Here is a 23984-nt window from a genome sequence, read left to right as displayed (position 1 = left end):
CATCTACATTCCCCTGACGACCAAGACCGGAAGATAACCGGCAAATTGTGGCCGACGCTCGTCGCCTTTATGTGACGACATATTTACGTTTTGCGGCGTTTTTTCCCTTTTTTCTCCATTAAATTTATAATTTTAATAGCCAAGTAATCATACCCATAGCGACGGACACGGTTTACCTCGATAACACCAGTGTCAGTGTCAGATTTGACCCCTAGGTTTATATTAACGTTGGGGTTAACTTAGCTTATCGTCGCAACCTTCCCGTGACGTCATATTCAAGGGACGGCTCTAGCTCTTTCGACGTCACTCGTTATTAAGACTGAACCGTTTACAACCAAGCTGTTACCTGTTATTTATGACTCGGTCGGACCTTCGTTCGTGTTCTCGTCGCTGTCGTCCACTCTTCTGTTCATGTTTTGAAGCGGCGCTGCCAACATGCGTACCAAAGAGGAGGCCGTAGCCATTTTAAAGTCGTTCGACATCGGAAACAAGTTCTCGTATCTCCCGGTGCTGCCCAAAGCCTCGGTGCTGATCCCGCTGCTCGTGAGGAGTGGGAGGCTGCACACCCTGATGACCCTGCGCTCAAGCGAGGTGGCCTGCATGTGCGATGCCACTTGGGGGAATGGTTAGTTGCTCGATCTGTAATTCCCATCGACCGCTGACTGAAGTTAGTCTCCCCTTTAGCTGAGGACCAATGCCGGCGAGGTGTGTTTCCCCGGGGGGAAGAGAGACCCCAGTGACGGGGACGATGTGGACACAGCTCTGAGAGAGGCGGAGGAGGAGATCGGTCTGGCACCCGACGGTGTTCAGGTGGTCTGCAGACTGTTCCCTGTCATGAGCAAGGTAGGGGCAAGAATGAAAACGACTCTTCCTGGTCACAGCATCAGCTGCTCGGGGCCCATCTCTCCCCTTCTCACATCTTTTCAACAGAGTGGCCTGTTGGTGACCCCGGTGGTTGGCTTCATAGAGGAGTCGTTTTGCCCCCGTCCGAACCCGGCCGAGGTCAGTGCCGTGTTCACCGTCCCTCTGGACGTCTTCATCGGCAAGGACCACGGTGCTCATGGGATGCTGGGACCGCTGAACTCATTTCACTACGAAGACCCTGATTCAGGAAGCCAGTATCACATATGGGGCCTGACTGCCATGTTCGCCATCCTGGTGGCTGCCCTCGCTCTCAAGAAGAAGCCTGAGTTTGATGCAGGGTTTGACCACGACGACCCGTTACCTTTCTTCCAACAGGTTCTGCATCGAAGAATTTGTAAACTATGACCATGAAGCAGAAAATGTCTGAAGCCAGATTTAAAAAAATATTATTTGTCTGCATTAATTTTGGGGATACACGTGCAACAGGAAACTTAACCTACATGCAATACTTGTTTAGATGTAAGATAGACATATGAAATAATTTACAATCTGTCTTTTTTTATTTTTTAGAACGAGTGCTTCTGGAACCTAGAAAAATCAAGGCGCTTCGATTTTTATTAATTCATTTAATGTAGCAGCAGGATTACAGATATAAACAGAAGAGTATACAAATGTCCAGACCAAGGCAAAGTACATGTAAGTAATAGTTCAGATGTATGATAACACACTGGGGTTGACCTTTATCCCTACAGCAGGGTCTTAAGGCTGGATACTAAAGCTCAAGCTACACGAAACAGATACAACCGAACTGTTGGAGAATGTGAAATAGAAAGCGAACTAGGAAAAGTGAGCAAACTGATTACACACAAGATACAGCTCACACTATTGGCAATTAACGGTTATCATGGTTGCTCCATTTGATCAAGCATTTCACAGCAACAATAGTAATGTTGACAAGCACATCAATACAAGAAAGCTCTCCATAAAACAATCTCCATCGTCTTGTCCCTTTTACCTCACATCTACAAATCTCATGAGGCATGGAAAAAAAAACACACATTTTCAACAGAAAATAATAAACAAGATGGAAATTCACCGGTGAAGCTGCACAACATTATGTTGAGAGTACTCACGTTGATATCTTGCACTGGATTTCCAAAGAGAAAATGTTACCACTAAAATATATTGGTATGGGCTATGGTTGCACTTGTGTACTCAAAATAAAACTCATATCACCAAAAAGCATCCTGATGTTAAACAGTCCTCAAGAATAAAAAGGACAAGGTGCCAAGGAGCAGTGACACAAAGGGGACATCAGTGAACACAGCAGAGTAACGGATAAGTTATCAAGGCACACAAAGTTCTGTTGAAAGCATCACAATTGAAGTTCAAGATACCCCTGCAGTATATTTCACATTTAAATATACATGGATATTAATTTACATGACTGAAGGACAAAACAATATTGTGTAAAGATTTGTGTGCTATCTTTGCCACCATTACATCAATGCTTCACATGGTTTTTTTCAGGGCGAAGTGGCTATTTGAAGAGTCAGACTGAGCATCCTGGATTGCTCACAATGAAATCAGGGGTGTGGAAAAACATGAAATTACACCACAATCCAAGACAAAACAATCTGACAAGTGTACAGTGACACAAATGATAGCTACCCCACCCATCCCCTCCGCCTCAAAATATATGTTCTCTGAAACTGTAATTGGTCCGATGTTCGATGTAGAGCAAGCTCCATGTCCACACCATGAGGTAAAATTTACATTCATGAAACTGATGTCACAGGTTGGCTTTCTGTGTTGGTATGGCTTTAAGAGGAATTACTGTTCTGCACTTCCTCCGCAACATTATGTGCTCTGTAACTCCCCTACCCAAGAGGAATGGAATGCTTGGAAACATTACTACTGCGCTCTAACCTGATCTACAGTTAATGGATGATTCAAAGTGCCATTTGAGATGCATGACTTAAAAACAAACAAACAAACAGCAAGCCCATTTATTACAATATACAAATTGGGTAAAGTCAATGTTAAAACAGTAGAATTGATGTCCACTTAACTACATTTCTAATTTCAGTCATACACTTCAAAATAAACCTTAATTTCACGCTTAATTTCAGGAGAACATACCAGCAATGATATTCTGTGCTATGAGTGTAAACCAAAAACTTCAGTTTTACAAAAATACTCTACATTTTGATACATGGATACAAAATTCTAAAAAAGATAAGTTACTTTAAAATGGATCACTAACCGCTGCAGGACAAAATAGTGTGACTATGAAAATGTAAACTGATGCATATGTGAGAGCAATGCTATGATAACATCTGAATTATCTATATTTTTGATAATGCCAAATTGGCTACCGCTGTAGATATGGAAAATAAAGCAGTGTTACTTTGCATCAAAAAATAGAGTCATGTCGTGAGAAATGTAAAAATGGGTGGAACTATTAATTAAATGATCCATGAAACAAAGTACCTTTACATATCTTACTATAAATGTTGTATTTAAAACAAACAAAAGAAACCATGCTGAATTGCTATCCACGTAAGAGCTGCATAATTTAAATGAGCAAGTAAGAATGAGTAAACACGATGAGGGCATTTGAAAAGGACAAATGTGAGACAGGATGACGAGGAATTAACAACGGGAGCTTTGGTTTGCCTGGGTGCACTCCAGTCTGACCCCACAACAACAGCCAGCTCTCTAGACTCAACTCTGCTCCACAACTAACAAGTGATGTCAATGCTATTGATTTAAGTATAAACGGTTACGTACTAACATCGCATCAGAAGTGCCCATATACATAGCACCAGAGATAGAATCAAAATGGCGGGCTCATGTAACAGAGATTTCATTTACCAGTGAGCCCCTGTTCACAATGCAAGGGACGAGTACTGGGTGCCAAATTGACATGGTGCCAGCCTGCGCACGGTACCAACACTGAGACAAAAACTTAAATATCTAACACAACACAAGGTAAAACAGTCTCAAGTGACAGACTGAACAGTAAATAGTACAAATAGCATAACAATGAAAATCCTTCATTTCAATGCACAATCTAAATGAAGCAGTATTTTAGATGTTTTGTCAGTGTGTAAAACACAAAGGCCTACTTACCACTCCAACACTGAAAAATGACAATGCTTTTGTGGGAATGGCTGTTTTTGACAGACTTGACTGGACCACTGAGACTGAATACAAAGAGGGATCCAACAGTGAGCAGACATTCTATACAAAGTTGTCCTAGACCTCAAAAATATTCTGACATGAGAAAATGTAAAAATGCTTGATATAGATGTATTTACCTTTACAAAGACAACTGCTTTCTGTTTAGTTTTTTTTTCTTTCTTGTTTTTTAACTGTTCGTTTCCGAGTACAAATTCAGCTGGGTCAGTAGAGAGCTGTGGACGGATATAAGGATTAGCTGGTTACACAAAAGAGGTTATAATATAAAGTGCTTGAGATAAAATGTCTATAAAAACACAACACTCCTTTTTCACTAGTGGAAAGTTTCTTTCTATCCACATTATGTTGGTAAAAGTTACCAACTTCTTTTAAACAAAAAGATACACACTACAATGCTTCTTAAAATTTCACCAAGAAGGCTGATGAGGCCAAAACAAGAAAACACTGGGAGATGCCTTAAAGGCCACGAAAGGCCAAGTCACATTATTCACTAGATTGAATCTCATTTTCGAGTGTCTCATATGCTCTCCTCTTTTTTTTGGGGGGGGGGGGGGGACGACCCCATTTTGGTAAGGGAGTTTCATGGAGCAGACTATCAACATTTTAATGTCCTCCCTCTTTAGAGTCTGCTGAAGTGATGGAGGCAAATCTTTCTACTAATGTATGTTATTTAAAAGTCCTGACTACTCCTAAAGTATAATTTAGTCAAACTGTTGACGTGCAAACATAAGGGTTTGCAAAGAACAACAAAATAAGTGTTTTTTTGCCAGGTACCCTCCCTCCATTTTCAATCTCATCCCACATTTGACAGACAGACAAAAACACTCCTCACTGACTGTCCCTCTGTGTGGAATGAGTTTACACACTCACAAAATGAGATTCAGCCTATATCTGACACTTATGTGCAATATGATATCCACTCAATGGCTGGCTGTTTCATCTTCTCAGCCTGCTCTTATGGCCTCATCCCTATCACATTACTATTCCCCCACTTCACTGTCGCCGACATTCTTTATCCCTTTCCAGTTTTTCCACTAAACCTGAAAGACGTTTATCATAGTCATCTCTTAGGCTTATAATTAAAAACACTCTGGCAACAAAACACTGCATTTCTGAGACTGATGGATAAAGCTGTTACTACAGACCTCTCTGATCCTGCAAGAGGTGTAATAACAGGCTGATATCATCAATTCAAGGACAATGGATGGATCTACGAAAGGTGTTGTCAATGATAAATATTCCATAAAAACAAGGAGTTACATGAGATCATAATTTGGGTTTTAGATAAAAGGGGCATTTCATTCTTAAATATTAAATTTCTTTCTATATTTTATGGCCTTGGCACAACAAAAATCATGCACCACCACTTTGTGTTGATGTATAACCTCTAGCTACATATCACTCACTCTCCTTAGTTACCACATTGTCCAAATATTTAATCACTACTTCTGTAGGCTTTCCAGTAGGTCTTCAATTTTATCCATGCTGGACGATACAGATAATGAGGCCTGCATTTGATTCTGTAAGCTGCTCTGCATCTGTGTCTGTAGATTGGTCTGCATTGGAGTTGGCAGGCTTGTTTCTATGGTTGACTGTAAGCTGGACTGCAGGGCAGTTTGTGTGTTTGTCTGCATTGCATTTTGTAGGCTGGTCTGCATGGCGTTCTCTGAGCTGGACTGCATTTGAGCCTGGAGAGTGTTTTGTAGGCTGCCGTGCATGGCAGCTGGCATTGAGGCGGCAGCTTGGACCATGGGCTGGTCCAGCAGAGGCTGCATGTGACTGGAGTTCTGGGGCTGGCTTTGAGCTGGCAAGGAGGCTCCGGAGGAATTGAGCAACTGCGGCGAGTCTGGGAGGAAGAGAAGATGGTAATCACTATCATCAGACAGTAGGTTAAGTGTGTGATTATGGCATTGGTGCACCTCAGAAGGCACCTGGACATGTTCAGCTGAATGGTTAGAGCATGGCAGTACCCCGTGTTTCAGGAAAACAAGAATTCTACAGTTACTAAACTCAGGTTTTATACTTTTGATGTGGAGAATACCAAAATCATCTTACCATTCTGGATACCAAACACAAACAGGTTGGCTTGTCCTTGTGGAGCCACATTCCCCCCCACGGTTGTTTGGAAAAGCTGCTCTGGGGGCTGTTGGCCAGGGCTGGCAACGACACCCACACTACCTTGAACCACAAAGATGGTTGTACCAGGGGCTGGGGCCTGGTTGCTCAGCTCCTGTGAGACAATTGTGCTCTGCAGGCTAGACAGAGATGTCTGTGGAAGGAACAGCTCCACAGGTTGACTGCTTTGGACACTGCTGGAGCTTGGTCCCAATTGCATTGGCTGCTGCTCCTGGAACAGACTCTGCTGTCGGTTCTCGTTGGAAGTGGAGTTGCTGCCTGAGGAGCTCTGGTCTTGGAAGGACATTGGCTCTGCTGGGTCTGGCTGAGGGATTCCAACGCTAATGCTCCCTATAGGGGAAGGGCCTTGGGTCTGGGTGCTGAAGAGAATAGTTGGGGGAATAGCCTGCGGGTTAAGATCTGTCGTGCAGAGGAGCAAACCCGTCTGCTGGGGTTGGGAGAGTTGGTTCTGGGGGACAGGGTTAGCCTGTGAGTGGTTTGGAATACTTTGGAACAAGGAGCCCTGCTGGCCCATTGGAAGCTGTGGTGGCTGTTGTTGGTTCTGTTGTGCAGACTGCTGCTGCTCCATAGGGGTGCTCTGTTGCTGCATTTGGGAAAGCTGAGCTTGGGGTTGGTTGTGAAACATTGCAACAGACTGGGGCTGGCTAGTAGATGTCTCCATGGATGAGATGAATGCCAGCTGCTGCTGTTGCTGTTGTTGGGGAGGGTTGGGGGAAAGGTAAAGGGCTGACCCAGTCGACTGCTGCTCTGAGTTGAGACTGCCAGTGGTCAGAACAGTCAGTGTATTCTGGAGAAGGGCAGCCTGGACCTGCTGTTGGGAGCCCTGGGTCTCAGCAAGGGGCCTGGGTGATTGAAAGAGCTGTTGTGGTGGGGATGTGTGGGACGGAGGCTGTGTCGCGAAGCTGGTCTGAATGGTGAGCAGCTCTCCAGGTTGTTGAAGGAGGGACACTGGCTGCTGTACTTGGGGGGTGGAGTGGATCTGGGGCTGAAGCAATTCAGCCTGGAGGTGCTGCTGCAAATTCTCCAAGACCTGCTGCTCCTGCAGTTGTTGTTGCTGCTGTTGTAGGTTGCTCAACGCTTGGTTTTGCTGTTGTTGCTGCTGCTGTTGCAGCTGATGTTGTTGTAAATTGTTAAGTATTTGATTTTGTTGTTGCTGATCCTGAAGTTGGATGTTGTTAAGGACTTGCTGTTGCTGATTCTGTTGCAACTGTTGCTGCTGTTGGATATTCTCCATGAGTTGCTGCTGCTGCAGTTGCTGTTGGTCTTGTGGCTGTAATATTAGTTGCTGTTGGATCTGCATGTTGCCAAGGACTTGCTGTTGCTGCTGTAGATGTTGATGTTGTTGTTGATGCTGAAGGTTACCAAGCAGCTGTTGCTGCTGCAGTTGTTGATGCTGTTGAAACTGTTGCTGTATTTGTTGTTGCTGCTGCTGCTGCTGCTGCTGTTGCATTTGCTGTTGCTGCTGCTGCTGCATTTGTTGTTGCTGTTGCTGCATTTGCTGTTGCTGCTGCTGTTGTTGTTGTTGCATTTGCTGTTGCTGCTGTATCTGTATCTGCTGCTGTGTAGACAGTGAATTATCCGCAGTTCCCAATCTAAGGCTGTTCATGTTTTCTTGGACGTGCTGCTGAAGAGAGTCTGCAGATGGTGTGGGGCTGTAAAGCACTGAGTTTAGTTGCTGATGGGCTACAGCTGCCTCAAATACCTGCTGGAGCGTGGTGTTACCTCCAGCCTGTAGCTCCCTTACTGCCCTCTCCAGCTGCGCAACCCCTTCCTGTGGGAACAAAGGAACCTGTGACTGTTGTGGCTGGGGCTGAGATGGAGTTGATAACTGAGGCATGGCCACAACTACAACCCCCCCACTATTGTTGGAATTATCAGGAGGCAGGTTATCCTGAGGGTCTCTAAGGAATTGCTGAGGGACGTCTGGTGTCACAGGGGGGATTGTAGTGTCTCCTGACACTGGGAAGGAGGTTGTGGGGGCAATGTCTTGCTTCTGTATGGTGCTAAGAGTCTCTAGGCTCGGGAAAACAGGGGGTGCCTGGGCAAGCTCCACATCTTCAGGTTGTAGGGGCATTGGGCTCTGAAAGGACTCTCCTCCCGGATGAGGACTGGAGCTGAGCTCCAGGGTCTGCTGCACTGAGACAAGAGGGTCAGGGGATGGCTGAGAAAAGAGAACAAACAAAAATGTTATGAACTGCAACTATGTTATACAGTGGGGTCCAAACTAGACTCAGACTTTTAGATCACACTCTAGGTATTTTAATTCCTCTTTGTTGAGAATAAATCTTACCTTGAAGACATCTGTCGGTGGTGGATTGCTAGACACTTCCATTGGTGTGTCCTCTTGCCGTTTGGAAGTCTGACCAGAGCGTTCAGTTCGCTCAGAGGACATAGATTTCATCTGGCCATCAAAAATACACGTCTTGACCAGGGAGGGGTCCTCTGTTTTTACAGTCAGGACATTTGAGTTATCAGCTGAGGGTAAAAGTGGAAACAGGATAATTTATTAGAGTATATTATGATTTAAGTGTTGAGTCACTAATGAATCCTGACATTTCAGCAATCCTGAATCCTTTCCTTTCGTCTGTAACTGAAAAAGATGTTGCTTCAAACAGCCAATGCAGGAAGCTCACAGTATCTGAGAAAATAGGAATAATCATACATCATCTACCTAGCCCTCTATGAAATAATCTACAAGAGGCTTCTAATTCCAAGGGGATAATCCCTGTGTTCTGAAAATTATCTAATGGTGGTACCTGAGTCTGGAGTGTAGGTAAAGGGCTGGGCGTCATGTGATCTACCCGCATTGGTCATCACAAAGACTCCCACGGACATGGGAGATGTGATTGATTGGTTGTGGAACGGAGGAACTGTCACTATCAAATGGTTCTGCAAAACAAAGATGAATTCCATGAGTTTGGTTAACAAAAACGCGCAGGTTTAATACAACAGCTTACATTGTTCAAGAAGAAACATAAGAGTATTCATGCAATTCTGTTACATTTACCTGATGGAAAAGGTCCATGTCAATCTTTGCCTCAGCTTGCCAGGAATTTTCATCTATAAATAACAAAGATGTTTTTATTCTTCCATTCACCAGGGTGTTTACACACAGAACTCCACATGAATAGAAAGGGAAAACGCTGACACCTGCAATGTTCTCCTGAAAAATAACTTTGGTTCCTTTGAGGAAGTTCTTCCCAATAATAAAAACTTCCTCTCCTCCTCTCACTGAGCAGCTGTGAAGACTCTTCTTCAGGATCTCTGGCACTCCAGCTGGCTGGGCTGAAGAACAACAGTAGAGTGAAAGAATTAAAACTCACATGACATCTTGGTAATAATGTTTGCCGGAGGCCATGGATAATGCTTTATAACAAAGGAAACAGGGCTGTGTGGTCTGATGCAACCAAAACTGAGTTAAATGGGCATCACATTAAATTCTGTGTGACAAAAGCTAAACGCAATACATAAGTGGTAACACAGTTGTTGTGCCAGATCTACTCACTGCAGAGGATCGGGGATGAAGGGACCTGTAGAGTGAGGGTAGATCCATCAGGTTGGGGGATGTTGACTCTGAAAGCCAGCCTGGCACGGGTGCTCTTTTTCTTAGATCCTGCCACGCCAATACGGGCCTCCACATCTGCATTACGCAGCTTCAAAATTCCTACACAGTCAACCCTGTAGGAGCAGCACAAGATGGGGACTATATAACAGGTACTTCTTAAAATATCTACACTGTGCAAGGATTAAGTAATCACAAATTATCCACCAAAAAAAAAGCCCTTACGCAAGTGCCATGTCATTGCTAGGCTCCAGAGGGATCTCAATAACAGTAGTTCCCTCTATGTCCACCTCCTTGCAGGCAGTGGTGTTGCGTCCAGTCACTCTGCAAGCCTGGTAGAATCCATGAGGCTTCACTCTGCCTGCATCATTCGCTACAAACACCTGCAGCACAACTGGCTCATTCACACCTTCCAACTAGGGACAGAAGAGAAATATTTTATATATTTTTAAGGACCAAAGAAACATCTGTAAAATAAGAGTAACTGCAAAATGCACGCAGATGAATGCTTCCTTATTAAAGGATCCATGTTAAGCAGCAAGAATATACATTTAAAAAAGCATAATAATGAGTGCAGCATAATGTGTGGATGTCGCCAAGGTGGCCAAAAAAAGTCTGGTCTATTTTCTCCAAATGTGGATCTTACAAAAATATACAAGGTATATTTCCAATTGAAGCACAATCATTTGTTCAATGGTAAACTTTCAAATATCTTTATTGTTATAATTCAAAATACTTCTGCTGATGAATGTGGATTTGCTCAACACAGTCTAAGCTAAGTTTTAACTGTTGGCCTCAGTGAAGCAGTGGAGGGTTAAGTGCCTTATTAATGAATGCAGGACAGGAGCCATTTCTTTGCTTCCCTGCCAAGATTGTTTCTGTTACCGGTTACGTTTTTATTGGATGATCTGGTTTTCAATTTTATGCCCTCTGAAAATATGGTCTGTTGTTGAATACAGTGCAACTGGTCAGCCGTTGTAAAATTCTACTTTTGAAGTAGCTGAAAATAAATGTGCTCATATGTAGTGGTTACAGTGAAAACATCACACAATCTGCAAGAAATCTTGGTGCTATTTTTTATGCACATATTTCTTTTGGGATTGGATTGTGTGAAACAATGTTTTCCAGTCATGCTTCTTTCAACTTAAAAAACCCTCTAAAATCAGATCATTCAGCTCTACAACTGATTTACACAAGGTCATACATACATTTATTTTGTACCATCTTGACCACTTTAATGCACTTTACACTGGCATCAGTCAGAGCTCCCTTAAATATTTCTGGTAGGATGTTAACGGACACTAAGCGATATGAACACATTACTTCTACACTACCAGCCTTGCACTGTTTTCCTGTTACATTCCACACACCATTACGGATTGACTCACATATTTTGAGAGCATTAAATGGCCAAGCTCCAAACTACATTAGGGACTTATTAACTATAAATTGTGCCTGGGAGTTCACTTTGATCCGTGGATAGAGTTCTACGGGTTATTCCTGGATCATGTCTCATGATGAAGGGTGACCTTTTAAACGCTGTTTTAATTACCTTTTTTCTTTTTGTTAAGTACCCAGTAACTTTGCTTAGAAAAGTGCTATATAAATGAATGTGTTGGTACTGGCATTCTCTTGAAGTTCACTGTACTTAACACTATGCATCTTAGTAAGTCATTTCCAACTAAGGTGTTCAATAAGCAGCCGGGCGCCTTCTTTCTTCTCTAACCTTGACAGTGGGAAATCCTTGCTGTGTGCGGTCTTTGACAGAACCTCTGCTGCCCTCGGTCAGATAGCGAGCTCTGTGCTGGGTCTCTGGCTGCACCAGGATCTTCAGGTCCTTCCCATCACTCCTTTGGGGGAACTGAGTAGACAGTGATCCACCCTTCACTGCAGTTCCTGACTCAAGAGTGCTGCAGGACAATACAAATCACATGGTGGCATTATCATTACTTTCAGAAATCAAATTATCCCAGACAAAACTAAATAAAATGACTTTTCTGTATCCAGGCAGTGGTACTCTGAGTGAAAATACAGACAGGATGTGCACTGGACAAGGGTCAACCTACCTGGCTATGGCACTGGTCTTGTCTGTGCCCAGCTGGGATAGGACAAAGTGAGGGGCCTTGGCGCTGTCAGCATCAAACACATCCATGCTGTCCTCTGGAGGAGCAGGCTTTGGGCCAGGCCGCTGGCGAGGGGTTCGTTTTCTAGATTTGCGTGGCACCTCTGTGTTGTCGTTGTAGGAGATGGAGCTGATCAAGCTGAAGTTGGAGACTGAGTCATCAGCCCACATGCTGCTGCTATGTTCTGAGTCTGGACCTGGTGGACCAGATACTGTAGGCTCCTCTTGACATGACATCTGGCTGTCGTCAAACAGATCCTCAGGTGGTGGGGATATGCTCAACACGGGCCTCCGTTTTGATGGGGTGTTCTGAGGCTGCTGGACTCCTAGCCCTGACAACACTCCTGACCCTATGTCTCCTGCGGCGGTGTTTGCTCCGCTATTGCCTCTGCTGGGGCCAGATACAGCTCCCTCCATACCTTGCATCTCTGAAACACCAGCTCCTTCCCCTCCAGTGGACTGGAGATGATGGGCCTTGAGATGGTCTGAGGAGGAGGTAGAGGGGCCACTGGATGGGACTCCCATGCCCAGGGAGGAAGAGGCAGAAGGGGTGGAGTTGCAAGAGGTGGCATCTGCAGTAGTATACACAGATAAATGAGTTAGTACAGATGTTCAGCACAGAGCAGGCTAGCAGTCCCATTCAAGCAGCTGAATTTGTGCATAATTTTGTATTAATTTCCCCTCTTCCCAACTCTAATTTCAATAAACTGCTGTGGGTTGTATCCTCTCACTGTGCATGCGAGAGCTGTCAAGCATTGATTAAATATTCCAAAGTTAAAGTTGAGAAGGGTACAATAGGTCCCACAATGTGTTGATTCCTACAAAACCTTTCTCAATCGAAATCAATGTGACAAACTGGCATGCTTTGTTTACAAAAACAAAAGCAAGCTACAAATGGTTATATACACATTGCCAGAAGAAAAAAAAAAAATCTGGTCAAACTTTCTTGTACAGCCAAATTTGCAAGCTGGTAATGTGGCACCAAATCAAATTTGCCAGGGTTGCCAGGGTTACAGTACAGTTTGTGCAATGTGCATTCAGTAGTAAACAGTAGTTTGCGCATGCCAATTGGAAGATTTGGTTGGGACTGAGCGTAGCCATGGAGACAGAATAAACAAGCCTCTGACCTATGGAGCAGTGAACTGCAGACCATTTTATATGCAGACACCCCCTGCCTCAGAGGGAACTTCCTGCAATAAAAACGAGACAGCCAATGAGCAACAAGAGAGCTGATCAATCAAGACTCAACTTCTGTCAATCAGTAAACTGGATGAGTTAATATACTTAAGGAAGGAGTAACTCTTGAAGTTGATCATTTAAAGACACTTTGAAGTATGTTTGATTCATGATAATCTGAAGGACATTACAGTAGTCATGCTTTTGATCAGCACTGCTTAGGGCCAGCTGGGTCAGACAGGATAGTGAAAAGGTAGCATTAAAAAAAGCGCTCTCTCCAACATGACTGTGGACCAGTTAGTTTGCACTTTAGATGAAACTGAAGACTAGAATCCTCCACAGTTATAGCTGATGTTGACTGCCCTTGAACCATGATCCGCGAGCAGACCATATTCCTTTGCTTTGCTGGATGAAATTTAAAACACTGTCCATCGACTGCCAGGGGCAACTTCATGCTTTCATGGAGACAGAACTACTCAAAGTCTCACACTGGAGAAGCTGCATTTAGCTGCAAAGCTCAAACACTTGACAACCTCAGTAAATTCTCAGATGACCTACAGTTGTATGTTTGTGTATGAGTATGTGTGAATGTGCATAGGCCATTTCTGCTTAGGCACTTGTTAATGTATTTAAAAATAAAACCTGATGATACCGATAACTTCAGGCTGATGCGCTAAATCAAAAGTGCTAATACACAGACTCTGAAACAGAATATAAGGTCATAACATGAGGGATTGTCTGAGATGACCGCTGAAGGCAAAGGACAGGATTACTTTAAACTGCATAGGGTTTTGCTGTGTCCCTGGCCCTGTTCAGACCTGGTATTAACATGCGTCCTGAGTAATCTGATCACAAGTAGACAAGTCTAAATTCGTCAGTTCACCTGGCATTAGAATGCGTCTCCATATGCGTCAGATCAGATCTCACCTGCTCGCTCTATATGCAAATAAACCTGTGCATCCTTTCTGTTCACAAAGACCAAATGATATCTATTTGGGTCTGATGGTTTTTAGCCAGCTGGATTATATAAATGGGTCCATCACCAATGTGTGTGTGTGTGTGCGCGCGCATGAGAGAGGTAGAGAGAGAGAAAGCAGAGCCAGGTGGGGTGGAGGAAATCAATGCACTGTGTGCAGCTTTAAAGTGAAATATGCTTTTACTTGTTTGAAATATTGATAATTAAAAAAAAGAATATAAAATTTATAAGAAGAAGCCGGTATTAATATTGTGGCGGTGGCCTCAAATAAATAAATGTGTGGGAAAGGAGGACTTTTTGGGGTTTCAATTCATTATGAAACTGTAGCGATGCAGAGGACATCAGCTAAGTAGGCGGCCCTTTAATATGTCCCAGCCAAAAGAGTGACGCCACATGAGTCTCAGACCGCCTCCGAATCTGGTCGGACTGTGATCGGATCTCAAAGGTGTACTCAATGTGTATTGGCTGCGTTCACACCTGAGCTTAAAACTGTCCACGTGTGATCAGATCACCCATAGTGGATGATAGTACCAGGTCTGAACAGGACCTCTGAAGCTGGACCACACAACTATGTTTTTCAAATGCCTAAAAAGCCAAGTGACAGAAAAACATCAAGCACAAGCATCACAGGGACATGACAAACAAGAAGAAAAAAAAAAGGAAAAACGTGAAATGAGAAAGAACAAGCTAAGTTGCCATGCTGTTAATGCAAACACCACCAACATTTCGTAGAGCTGTTATTCAGAGGAAAGATTTTTAAAATACTGTGTATGTCTCTTGACTACAAAGACAGTACTGAGATTTTTTAATTATAGTCACTGCTACTAGCATATAAAATGTTCATATTAATTTAACTGGTCTAAAACTACATTCAGAAATGTTCAAATAGATCTAATTTTCAATTGATCAGCTTTATAAAATAAACTGGTTCGGTGAGGAGCTGCAGACACCTATCGCAGTTGGACTTTGGGTGAATATCAAAGCTCCAACACACAGAGTCAAGGTAAGAAATGTGTCTTCCCATGCTACTGCTAGGACATGAACATCAAATAAACATTTGAAATGCCTAACATAAGAAAACAAGCAGACAGACAAACCCTCAGGACTGATCTGTTTCTAATACAGCATAACTATGGAACAATTGACAATATAGCTTGAGCTCAATTGTAAAAATTGGCCATAACACTCTGCGCCCTACCCCCCTATTGGTACCACTATTAATTTATGGAACCAGGGAAACCCCCAACATAACCAAGTGAAACCTAATGTCTATGCATTGTCATGGCAGCAGGATTGAAATACCTTTGCTGAAACACAAGCGCTAGCCTTTATAATATCACACAGTCACAATATTATTTGTCTCTGACACTACTGAAAGGGTGAAGTTGCCCCCAGACAAATGATACAAGCCCATATTAGTTCCTTCACCCCTGCTAACTCAGGGAATAGTTTGGTAAAGTGACACTGATCCCAGATCATGGTTTTCACTGGCTGAGCAGGTAGCTCACCTGAGGCCAAGGCTGCAGCTGGAGGAGGCCCCGGCTCTCCCCCACTCTTCTGGCTCATGGTGGGTGGGTCTGTCTGGGTGGACGACGGCTGGAGCTGGAGCTCTTTGGGGAGGAGGTCATATACCGATTCTGCCATAAAAGAAGAGCAGGAGAAATTTTTCAAATCATAAATTAAGATTTGAAAAACATTAATCTGTTTATTTCTTATTATTGGACTCAGTAACTTGACAGCTTTGAGCTCAGCAGTTCTGCCTTAAGCCTATATAGAAATAAGTACACAGCAATTTCCCACCTTTATGTTAAAATTGCTCCCAGAGAACAAAATGCGGTATAACTAGAAACTGCTAGATATTGGTTTAAGACTGCAGTTAACTAAATTCAAAGACAGAACGTTCATTTCCACTAAATTTGTTAGTATTAACAAAACTACTACTGTTTCCCACTCAGGTTTGGTTGTTGTGTCCTTGTTGCCTTTTCAAGAATAAGTGGAGGCAATCCTGGAATGGAACTGGAAGCAGACCTGGGTCTCATGATAAAATTTTTTCCTGCATCTACGAAAAAAAACAAAAAACCTGCAGTCAACACTAACACAACACGGGGTATCTTATGATAAACTAAATTAGGCGCCCATGGGGTTTGAGTGTAATAAAGCCTGCAGAGACTTTCCCTGATATTTGATGATGATCCCTCATAGAACCGCTGCAGTTGCACTGGCAAAGACCACATTTGATGGCAGATGAACATACACTTAGGTAGTCTGGTTGCTATGAAACAGTGACCTATCAGCACCCTGACATGGATATTGCAGCTGTGCATCGACAGCACCCAGCATGTGTAGTAGTCATCTGATACACAGCTATGACTTAGCACCAGCAGAATGGTAAAACTGACAGAGACACATGATCTCGCACTTCTGTGACGTCAATGACGCGGAGGGAGTTACAAGACAGTGTCACCACAGTTCAAACTCAGAAAATTACACAGTACACTAATTCTCAAACACAGCCAGGCAAAAGTTAAAGCACTGGGATGGAGGCCCACTCCTAGCTTTGTTGCTTATCCAAAGCTCAACTGTCTTAAAGGAATAGTTCCCTCAGAATTACAGTAAAACTTGTCCATCCATCTGAGTCTGTTGTGCTTTGTTCATAGTGTGAAGAGAAGGCGTCTTTGTGCATGAATGTATTACAGACTGACTGGCAACTCAACATGACCTCAGTCTTGACTTAAGACTTTTTTTCACACAGTAGATGTGTGTATGATTTGAGTCTACCGAGGGTGTGTTGAGCCTGCCTGGAACCCATTCATAAGTGACAGGCATTGTCATGTAAACAAATGCTGTCACCATTCACCGACACTCACTACAACAGGCAATTACATATATGTTCCTGACAAACAGCAGAATGTTATTATTAAGTAGCACAAAAGTTGATTTATCGGACTGGGTATACTTTTTAATACTGGCAGTTCCTGTGGGGAAGGTTTTTGTTCAGACATGCCGAATGTAAATGAGTTTCAGCCACTGTTTTTCCATGAGTAGCCAAGTCGTCATTCATTATAAATAAACTTCATAGTTAAACTGCTAACACTGTTCTGAAATACATTGCTACAAAATACTACAGTGCTGTTGAAGCATACAGGATTCATTTAACATTTTTGTTTAGAGAAATCCCAATCTCATCAATGAATATTATCAGCCATAACTTTCAATAAGACAAGTCACATGGAGAGTAATTGTTTTCACATTTACTTATACCTTTATATAATTATTTGATTATAAACAAGATTGCTGCTCACTAAGTCTGAGTATGCAAATGCATAGTCTGGATGTTTTGAATTTACTCATATGCCAGACTGACCAGGCACTAAGCAGTATGCATAAGTTTACATACACTCTCTGAGCACTACCGTACTACTATGCCTACTACTAGAATGCCAGGTAGTCCCTAACTTTGCTCTTAATTATCTGTGGCATGGATTCCACAAGATATTGCAAACACTGCTTTGAGCCTCTGGTCCTGTTGACGCAATTGGCATTACATATTTTCAGCACATTTGTCATCAGCACATTCATGTTGCAAAGCTTTTGTTCTACCACATACCAAAGCTTTAGATTCAGATCTAGTAACCCAGGGATGCCACTGTAGAACACTGAACTCATTGAGACGACTTTTGCTTTGTGACATTCTACATTATCATGTTGATCTAGCCATACAAACCATGACTGATTGGTATTAAGGGGCTCAGTTTTCCAAGAAAACATTCCCGATGCCATTACACCATCCAAGACCCAACACAGCAGGCCAGTTTTGATGAGCCTGTGGCCACTGCAGCCTCAGATTTCCTGCCCTTGGCAGGAGACAGGATGTGAACATTAACTGGAGCTCTTGACCTGTATCTGCTTTAGGGATGTTCATGGCAACTCTAGTGAGGCGCTATCTCTGCATTACCGGGACATCGATATCATCTCAGCAGGTATTCTCCGCCATGACTCAAAGTTAACAGACTGCATACAAGACTAACAGCAAAGACCAATAATCTTACCTAACACCGTGTCTGCCTATTGTTCTGTTTTAGTCCATTCATAGCAGTGCTGCAGGTGTGTGGTGATGCTAATGCAACATGATGGGCTGTTGCGATCATTTGAATTAATATGCATGTGTATATTGTGTAGTGTAGAGTGTAAAAACGGTGGCCCAGCTTGTGGTGATGGAGAATTAGGTAAAATCATCAACAAAGCTTGTTTACACCCAATGTTTTTATATTGATGAAAATATTTGGCACCAATATCAAAATAATATACTGTATTGCATGACATATTTTGCTGAATAAAAATAATGACAAATATGACTGAAGTGTTTGGTACTCATATTTGGTATTTCATGGTTTTGATATACATTCAACTGTCACAAGACTCAAACACAAAGCTCTCTTCATCAACACCATTACTGAAGTCCCTTCAGGATAAGGTTCTTCCTATTACCACACATTATTCCAGTAATTAATATTGGTCAAACATGTCACATAAATCTTTAGTTTCTGGAGAAATGGGCTTACAGTAATTTTAATCGAACTGTGAATGTGTGATTAACAGAATAAACTGGACATACCTCAGTTGAAAAGAAAAATTTTAATTCCTTCTGTTCTCTAGTCAATAAATGTCATGGAATGGATTTTGGTGTTTGTCTCAATTTGATTTGCCTTTATAGGAGTCAGATGACATCTGATGACATCACAGATCTACAAGCCTGCCAGCATATGCCTGAAAAAGTGAGCTGCAACACATTAGCCAACCAGGGCGCGGACTGAATTTAACCTAAACTTAGAACAATTAAATTACCTCATATCATAGTTATGCACTGCTCACATTACACATGCCTTGAAGGCTTTGCCAAATGGCAAGGTCACCCGTCCATTTTTATTTTTTGCAGCTGGCTTGGGGCTAAGACAGGGGATGACAGAAGAATAGACAATTCATGAGGGCAATGTTTTTGTTGCCCATGAAAAAATATGAATATGAGGAATGTATCGCAGTGCCAAACAATGGCTGCTTTAAAGACACTCTTGAACACATAACAATATGTTGACACAAAAAAATTAAAGACAAATGAGACACTCACTGCACTAAAAACGTAGAGAACACAATTTCTGGCCGTTTGCACCATTACTGTTTACCTTGAAACCAATGAAATGGCAAGGAATGCCCGGATGTGTTTTATGTGCCTGTGCACTCAGATGAATAAATGAGAGCAAAAGCACATGGTTATAACTATAGTTATAACTTTATATACACACTTATGCGCCATGTGGTATCTTTCTTAACTCACACTGCTGCTTGGCGAGTTATTTTGCACAAACGTTACGTTTACAGTACAAAACATCTTGCCCACTTTTTCACAGCAGCAGGTACTGTAAGTTAGGAGTGTACAGCATTACCGGTTTGTGAGTCTCACACAATGGAATCTAATCGAACACACTGATGCTATAGCTCAAGCGTCTCACACTGATGTAAAAAAAAAAAACGTTTCCCTCTCAGTGAGACTAAATTTATTTTTGGATTGTCTTTTCATCTAAATGAAAACACTTATATAAGCTGTGTAGCGCAAAGATAAAACATTTATGAAATGCAATCACATGTTTCCACTTGAAGTTGGAGGGAGAAAAATGATGAAGCCCAATAGATAACCCTTCACAAGTGTCACAGCGGCACACAAATTTCCCTCTTTCGGTAAAACACAGATAAAATACTTTTTTTTAATGATGGATGGCAATACTTATGGTACTGTGAATCTGGCCATGCAGCTGAGAAAAGTATGAGGATTTGAGAGGCACAAAGAATATTTTAGTAATAACATTATCTGGTAGCCTGAATCAAATCAAAAACATCACAAGGTCTTCATCAGTTCTTATCATATTTTAAAGGGGTTTATAATTTCCTGGTGTATATTTTAAGCCATGTACCATAAAAAGATCTGATGGTTGTCAATATGTAGTTAAATAGTGTTTATATATGCACTATAAACTAAATATTGTTTGACTACTTTGTCATTTACAATGAAACATTGTTAACTGTCCATGAAATCACTGCTTGCTGGTACTTCCACGAGCCACACTGGGCAAATTGGATCTCATGAATCTGCTAAAAAACCTGGTTGGAACAGATTATGTTCCAAAACATCAGGATCCAATATTTCACTTTTTAGATTTCATGAATGCCTCATTTTTAAGCGAAACAAACCAAACCATCAACTAAATGGCGCAACGTCTCCAGGCAGGCAGACATACAACTTTGCCAAATACCCCCCCACTCACGGCCTAATATACATGAGGTTTCTCACTGGATCTTTAATGAGCAAGTCTGCTACCTTGACCCCAATGTGAACACACACCCAATTACTGAGATATAAATAAACAGCCATCATGTGATACAATGTGACCATATGGCAGGCTCAAATGAGTGTTTCAGGGTCCCCAAAGCAATACGTTTCTGCTGGCTCGTGAGCACAATATATAAAACAGCTTATCAGATATGGGACCAGCAGGTCAGACAGTGCTGGTAAAGGCTATATAAGGTATTATCGCCAAAGTATATTTGTTAACAATTACCACAAAAAATATCAACTATAGATAAGACCAGTGGGTAAAATAGGCAGCAGAGAGAGCTCCTGTCAAAATGCATAAATAAATGCGTCTCGGGTTGCGTTAGTGTGTTGCTGTTGTGCAGTTCACAACAGCAACACACTACATACCTGCTCATGAATAACCATGAGAGCTCTGTGGCTTTTAGAGGAAGCATGAAGGCTCACCGGATTGAGTGGGAGATTAAGAGACAGTGGGCCTGTGCAGATTCTCAATCATCCAGGTCACAGTTGTCCAAGGGCATTGAATCGGGAGCAGCTGGATTCAAGAGTCTACAACCGAGTACTGATCCAACACCTTTGGATAAGGGACGTTGAATTATACATTTTGTTAACTGAGACCACATTAACTTGCACAGAGTGCAGCTGAAAGCCAAGACAAGCCCACTGACCCAGCACACCACAACAAGAGTTAACGGTGGGGTTCCTACACGATGCAGCAGCACTCCCCTGATAAACAACCGTCTGCGGACACGTGTCAAACGCAAATTACAGACGGGACATAATTTGCCACTTGCGGCCCGGTGGCAGCAGCCTGCCCTGTATCCGGACAGGGAGGATGATGCTACGCCAAATGACAACAATGGCATTCTTTCTGTGAATCTAGAAAATGTGAGGAGGAGGAGGAGGAGGACTCTGGCTCAAACCCATCATCCAAAACAACAGAGTTGTTTAGTGCAGAGTCGTCAGTGAACAGAACTGATCAAGGAGAATAAGCGAAAAACACGCGTGTGCAAGTGTTCGACCTTCCCTCGCAACAGACACACACACACACACACACACACACACACACACACACACACACCTCCACACACACACACACACCCACAAACACACACACACACCTCCACACACACCTCCACAAACACACACACACCTCTACACACACACACACACACCCCCACAAACACACACACACCTCCACAAACACACACACACCTCTACACACACACACACACACACACACACGAACACACCTCCACACACACACACACACACACACACACAGACTGGAAGTACGTTAAACCGCTGAACAATGTGGTGTCTGCAGAGCCGACCTCACGTAGCTGTGGCTGGCTAATAGTGTGTACTCACCATACTGCCAGTAACCAGCCCACCAGCACTAACAAACACATCTAAACGCGTCAACGTGATCTCAAGTGTCACTGTCACGATCACACGAGCAGCCCGGCATGTCACACTCTCCCTCGCATGTGACACGGGCGGCTAACCCGTCAGGCGGTCACCAGTGCAAATGCAGCTAACGAACTAAGCTAGCTACGCTTGGCTAGCAGCCGAGCAGCAGCTAGCCACAGCTAGCTAGCAGCTTAACGAGAGCCATCCAGGCAATTCACGTCTCTTCCATTCAAAAGCAGCACAGAACGGGTTAGTTTCGTCAACACAAGCCTTTTGATGAGTTCGAAAAGAAAACATCTTACCTTTAGAGTAAAGAGATTTGGGGGAATTGAGGTCGAGATCCGAGCTCAGGAGGGATTCAAAATCAGAGGGCATCGCAGCGCTTCATCGAGGGGAGGGGAAGCGGACTCTTCAGAAGAAACGAAGTCGGCCGCTCGTGGGTCATAAATATTGCGTTTTTACAAGCGGAATGTTTGATGTACAACATCGGAGCAGTCTTGAGCCGACAAAAGAAAACTTTCACTAACCAAAAAAAACAACCCAACCCCGTCGACCAGCACGTCTCACGTTAGTGTGTGTGGTTTTGCTCAGAGAGAGGAGACACATTTCGTGCTACGTTCACAAACACACACACACACACACACACACACACACACACACACACACACACACACACTTGCCTACAGTTGGTCGGCCCACCTCCTGGCCCCTCCCCCTTCTGCTGCCCACGAGCATGCGCAGTAGCACACACTTAACTCCCATTAATACAGCCATGGTTCCAGCAATCATAGAGGAAAGTAATCTCATTACATGCTGCTTGGTTTGTTCCTCTTTTGGCCCCCGTGGAGTGACAGTTACTGTTAATGTTAACTGTTTGAAAATCATAGCGCTCTGTTAAAGGACACAGAATGGGATGCGGGGGGGAGGGGGGCTTTTACCCATCTGTTCCCAGGGGGGCAATTTTCTCATAATATGACCCCTGACATTTCTATTATATACTGCTCCACCAGCCTCCATAACTTAACACTTTTCAGTGGCCTTTATGAAAAACTGAAACATACTTTTCTTGTCCAGATTCCAAGACCGATACTGTGGGTCTCTACGGTGTATTGGCCACTGGTGAGAATTAATTCCATATTACACTGAAATAAAAGCCAAAGTAATTGCAATTTTAAACGAAAAACCAAAATTATGCTTTGAAAATCTCACTTTTGTAAAAAAAAATATAATTCAAACATACAGCAAACTATACATATGGCATGGGAGTTTAAGTACTGGTTATACAGCAGAATGTACAAGACACACAGATCCACCACTATGCTGTTCCAGATCTTCTTCTTTTTTAAAACTGTGCTCCTGTGATAAATTCTACCCAAAACTAAAGGAATAAGTCAGATGATTTAAAAAAAAAAAAGAAGATAAAGTCTGCATACTGTAATGCTAATACGAGGTACCTGATTTGTCATTGTGGGATTTGTTGGGTTTTCCCTGTTATATTGTAATATTGACTTCACTATGTAAAGTGCCTTGAGACAATGTATGTTGTGATTTGGCGCTATACAAATACAATTGAATTGAATTGAATTGATATGATATCAGCTTCTCCTGTCTGATGGTCCATGTGCAAATGCAGCCGATTATTGTTGGTCTGGAGAACCATATCCGTGACAAAAGGTCCACGTTTGTTCATGGGGATTTAGTTGGCTGGGACAGTCTGCAGTTTGACATGGTCTCAAATTGTCACTGCAATGATTGTCTATACTTGTGCTCCAAAAGCCTCGCCTGAAACATGTGGGAGTGCATGTTCAATGCTGTGGATTGTACTAAATCAGCTGCCAGCCTTGACAAGTGTCAGCAGATTCTTTAAACCCAGCATTCAAGAGTTTCATATTTCATGTTTCCGGGGAAGCCAGTAGCTAGAATCAAGACCGCCCCCACTATACTCCAGCTGCTGACATAAAGAAGATAGTTGAAGCCCTACACCAGCTCAAGTGGAGCTCACCAAAATAAAAGTGTGAAGACCAGTTAATCCCTTCATGCAGGAGAAACAGTTGTCTCAAGTTAAACATCAATGCCAGCACCCATGTGTGCCTGGTTATTTTTTAAACAATGAACATAATTGACAGGGGTCTGGGGGGTGTCCTCCATAAAAAAGTAATTTAAA

At 42.8% G+C, this 23984-nt stretch overlaps 2 protein-coding genes across 6 annotated transcripts; one reads left to right on the top strand and one right to left on the bottom strand.

Moving 5' to 3' along the window:
* Nucleotides 1-245: 245 nt before the first annotated feature.
* Nucleotides 246-1855, top strand: nudt7 (nudix (nucleoside diphosphate linked moiety X)-type motif 7). Of its 2 annotated transcripts, XM_035641979.2 has the most exons (3): nucleotides 260-591; nucleotides 685-843; nucleotides 931-1855. In XM_035641979.2, exons 1-3 carry the CDS (start codon nucleotides 436-438, stop codon nucleotides 1267-1269), a joined length of 654 nt encoding a protein of 217 aa, XP_035497872.1. In that variant the 5' UTR covers nucleotides 260-435; the 3' UTR covers nucleotides 1270-1855. The 2 variants fall into 2 exon arrangements, with proteins under 2 accessions (XP_035497871.1, XP_035497872.1); XM_035641978.2 differs by having other exon boundaries at nucleotides 246-591; nucleotides 685-1855.
* Nucleotides 1471-22468, bottom strand: nfat5a (nuclear factor of activated T cells 5a). 4 transcript variants are annotated; one of them, XR_004794794.2, is made up of 13 exons: nucleotides 22123-22468; nucleotides 15549-15677; nucleotides 11833-12460; nucleotides 11493-11676; nucleotides 9992-10182; nucleotides 9710-9882; nucleotides 9355-9489; nucleotides 9212-9264; nucleotides 8961-9093; nucleotides 8495-8679; nucleotides 6124-8365; nucleotides 4188-5914; nucleotides 1471-4073 (listed from the first exon to the last, which is right to left on the bottom strand). XR_004794794.2 is itself a non-coding variant. In XM_035641975.2 (12 exons), exons 1-12 carry the CDS (start codon nucleotides 22193-22195, stop codon nucleotides 5511-5513), a joined length of 4530 nt encoding a protein of 1509 aa, XP_035497868.2. In that variant the 5' UTR covers nucleotides 22196-22468; the 3' UTR covers nucleotides 1471-5510. The 4 variants fall into 4 exon arrangements, 3 of the variants coding, with proteins under 3 accessions (XP_035497868.2, XP_035497870.2, XP_035497869.2); XM_035641975.2 differs by having other exon boundaries at nucleotides 1471-5914; XM_035641977.2 differs by lacking the exon at nucleotides 22123-22468 and adding an exon at nucleotides 13016-13078 and having other exon boundaries at nucleotides 1471-5914; nucleotides 15549-15679.
* Nucleotides 22469-23984: the final 1516 nt, after the last annotated feature.

The sequence above is a fragment of the Scophthalmus maximus genome, chromosome 7 (genome assembly GCF_022379125.1).
Source record: "Scophthalmus maximus strain ysfricsl-2021 chromosome 7, ASM2237912v1, whole genome shotgun sequence".
Classification (NCBI taxonomy): Eukaryota; Metazoa; Chordata; class Actinopteri; order Pleuronectiformes; family Scophthalmidae; genus Scophthalmus; species Scophthalmus maximus.
The sequence above is the reverse complement of the archived record's forward strand: the minus strand, read 5'-3'. Positions and strand labels throughout refer to the sequence as shown.

Excerpts from the sequence above, each read along its gene's own strand:
- nfat5a (XM_035641975.2), bottom strand. The coding sequence starts at position 22,195 with ATGCCCTCTGATTTTGAATCCCTCCTGAGCTCGGATCTCGACCTCAAT. Across the intron at positions 15,678-22,122 it reads CAAATCTCTTTACTCTAAAG|AATCGGTATATGACCTCCTC; the intron begins GTAAGATGTTTT and ends CTTTTATGGCAG. Across the intron at positions 5,915-6,123 it reads TGTGTTTGGTATCCAGAATG|ACTCGCCGCAGTTGCTCAAT; the intron begins GTAAGATGATTT and ends TCTTCCTCCCAG.
- nudt7 (XM_035641978.2), top strand. The coding sequence starts at position 436 with ATGCGTACCAAAGAGGAGGCCGTAGCCATTTTAAAGTCGTTCGACATC. Across the intron at positions 592-684 it reads TGACCCTGCGCTCAAGCGAG|CTGAGGACCAATGCCGGCGA; the intron begins GTGGCCTGCATG and ends TCTCCCCTTTAG.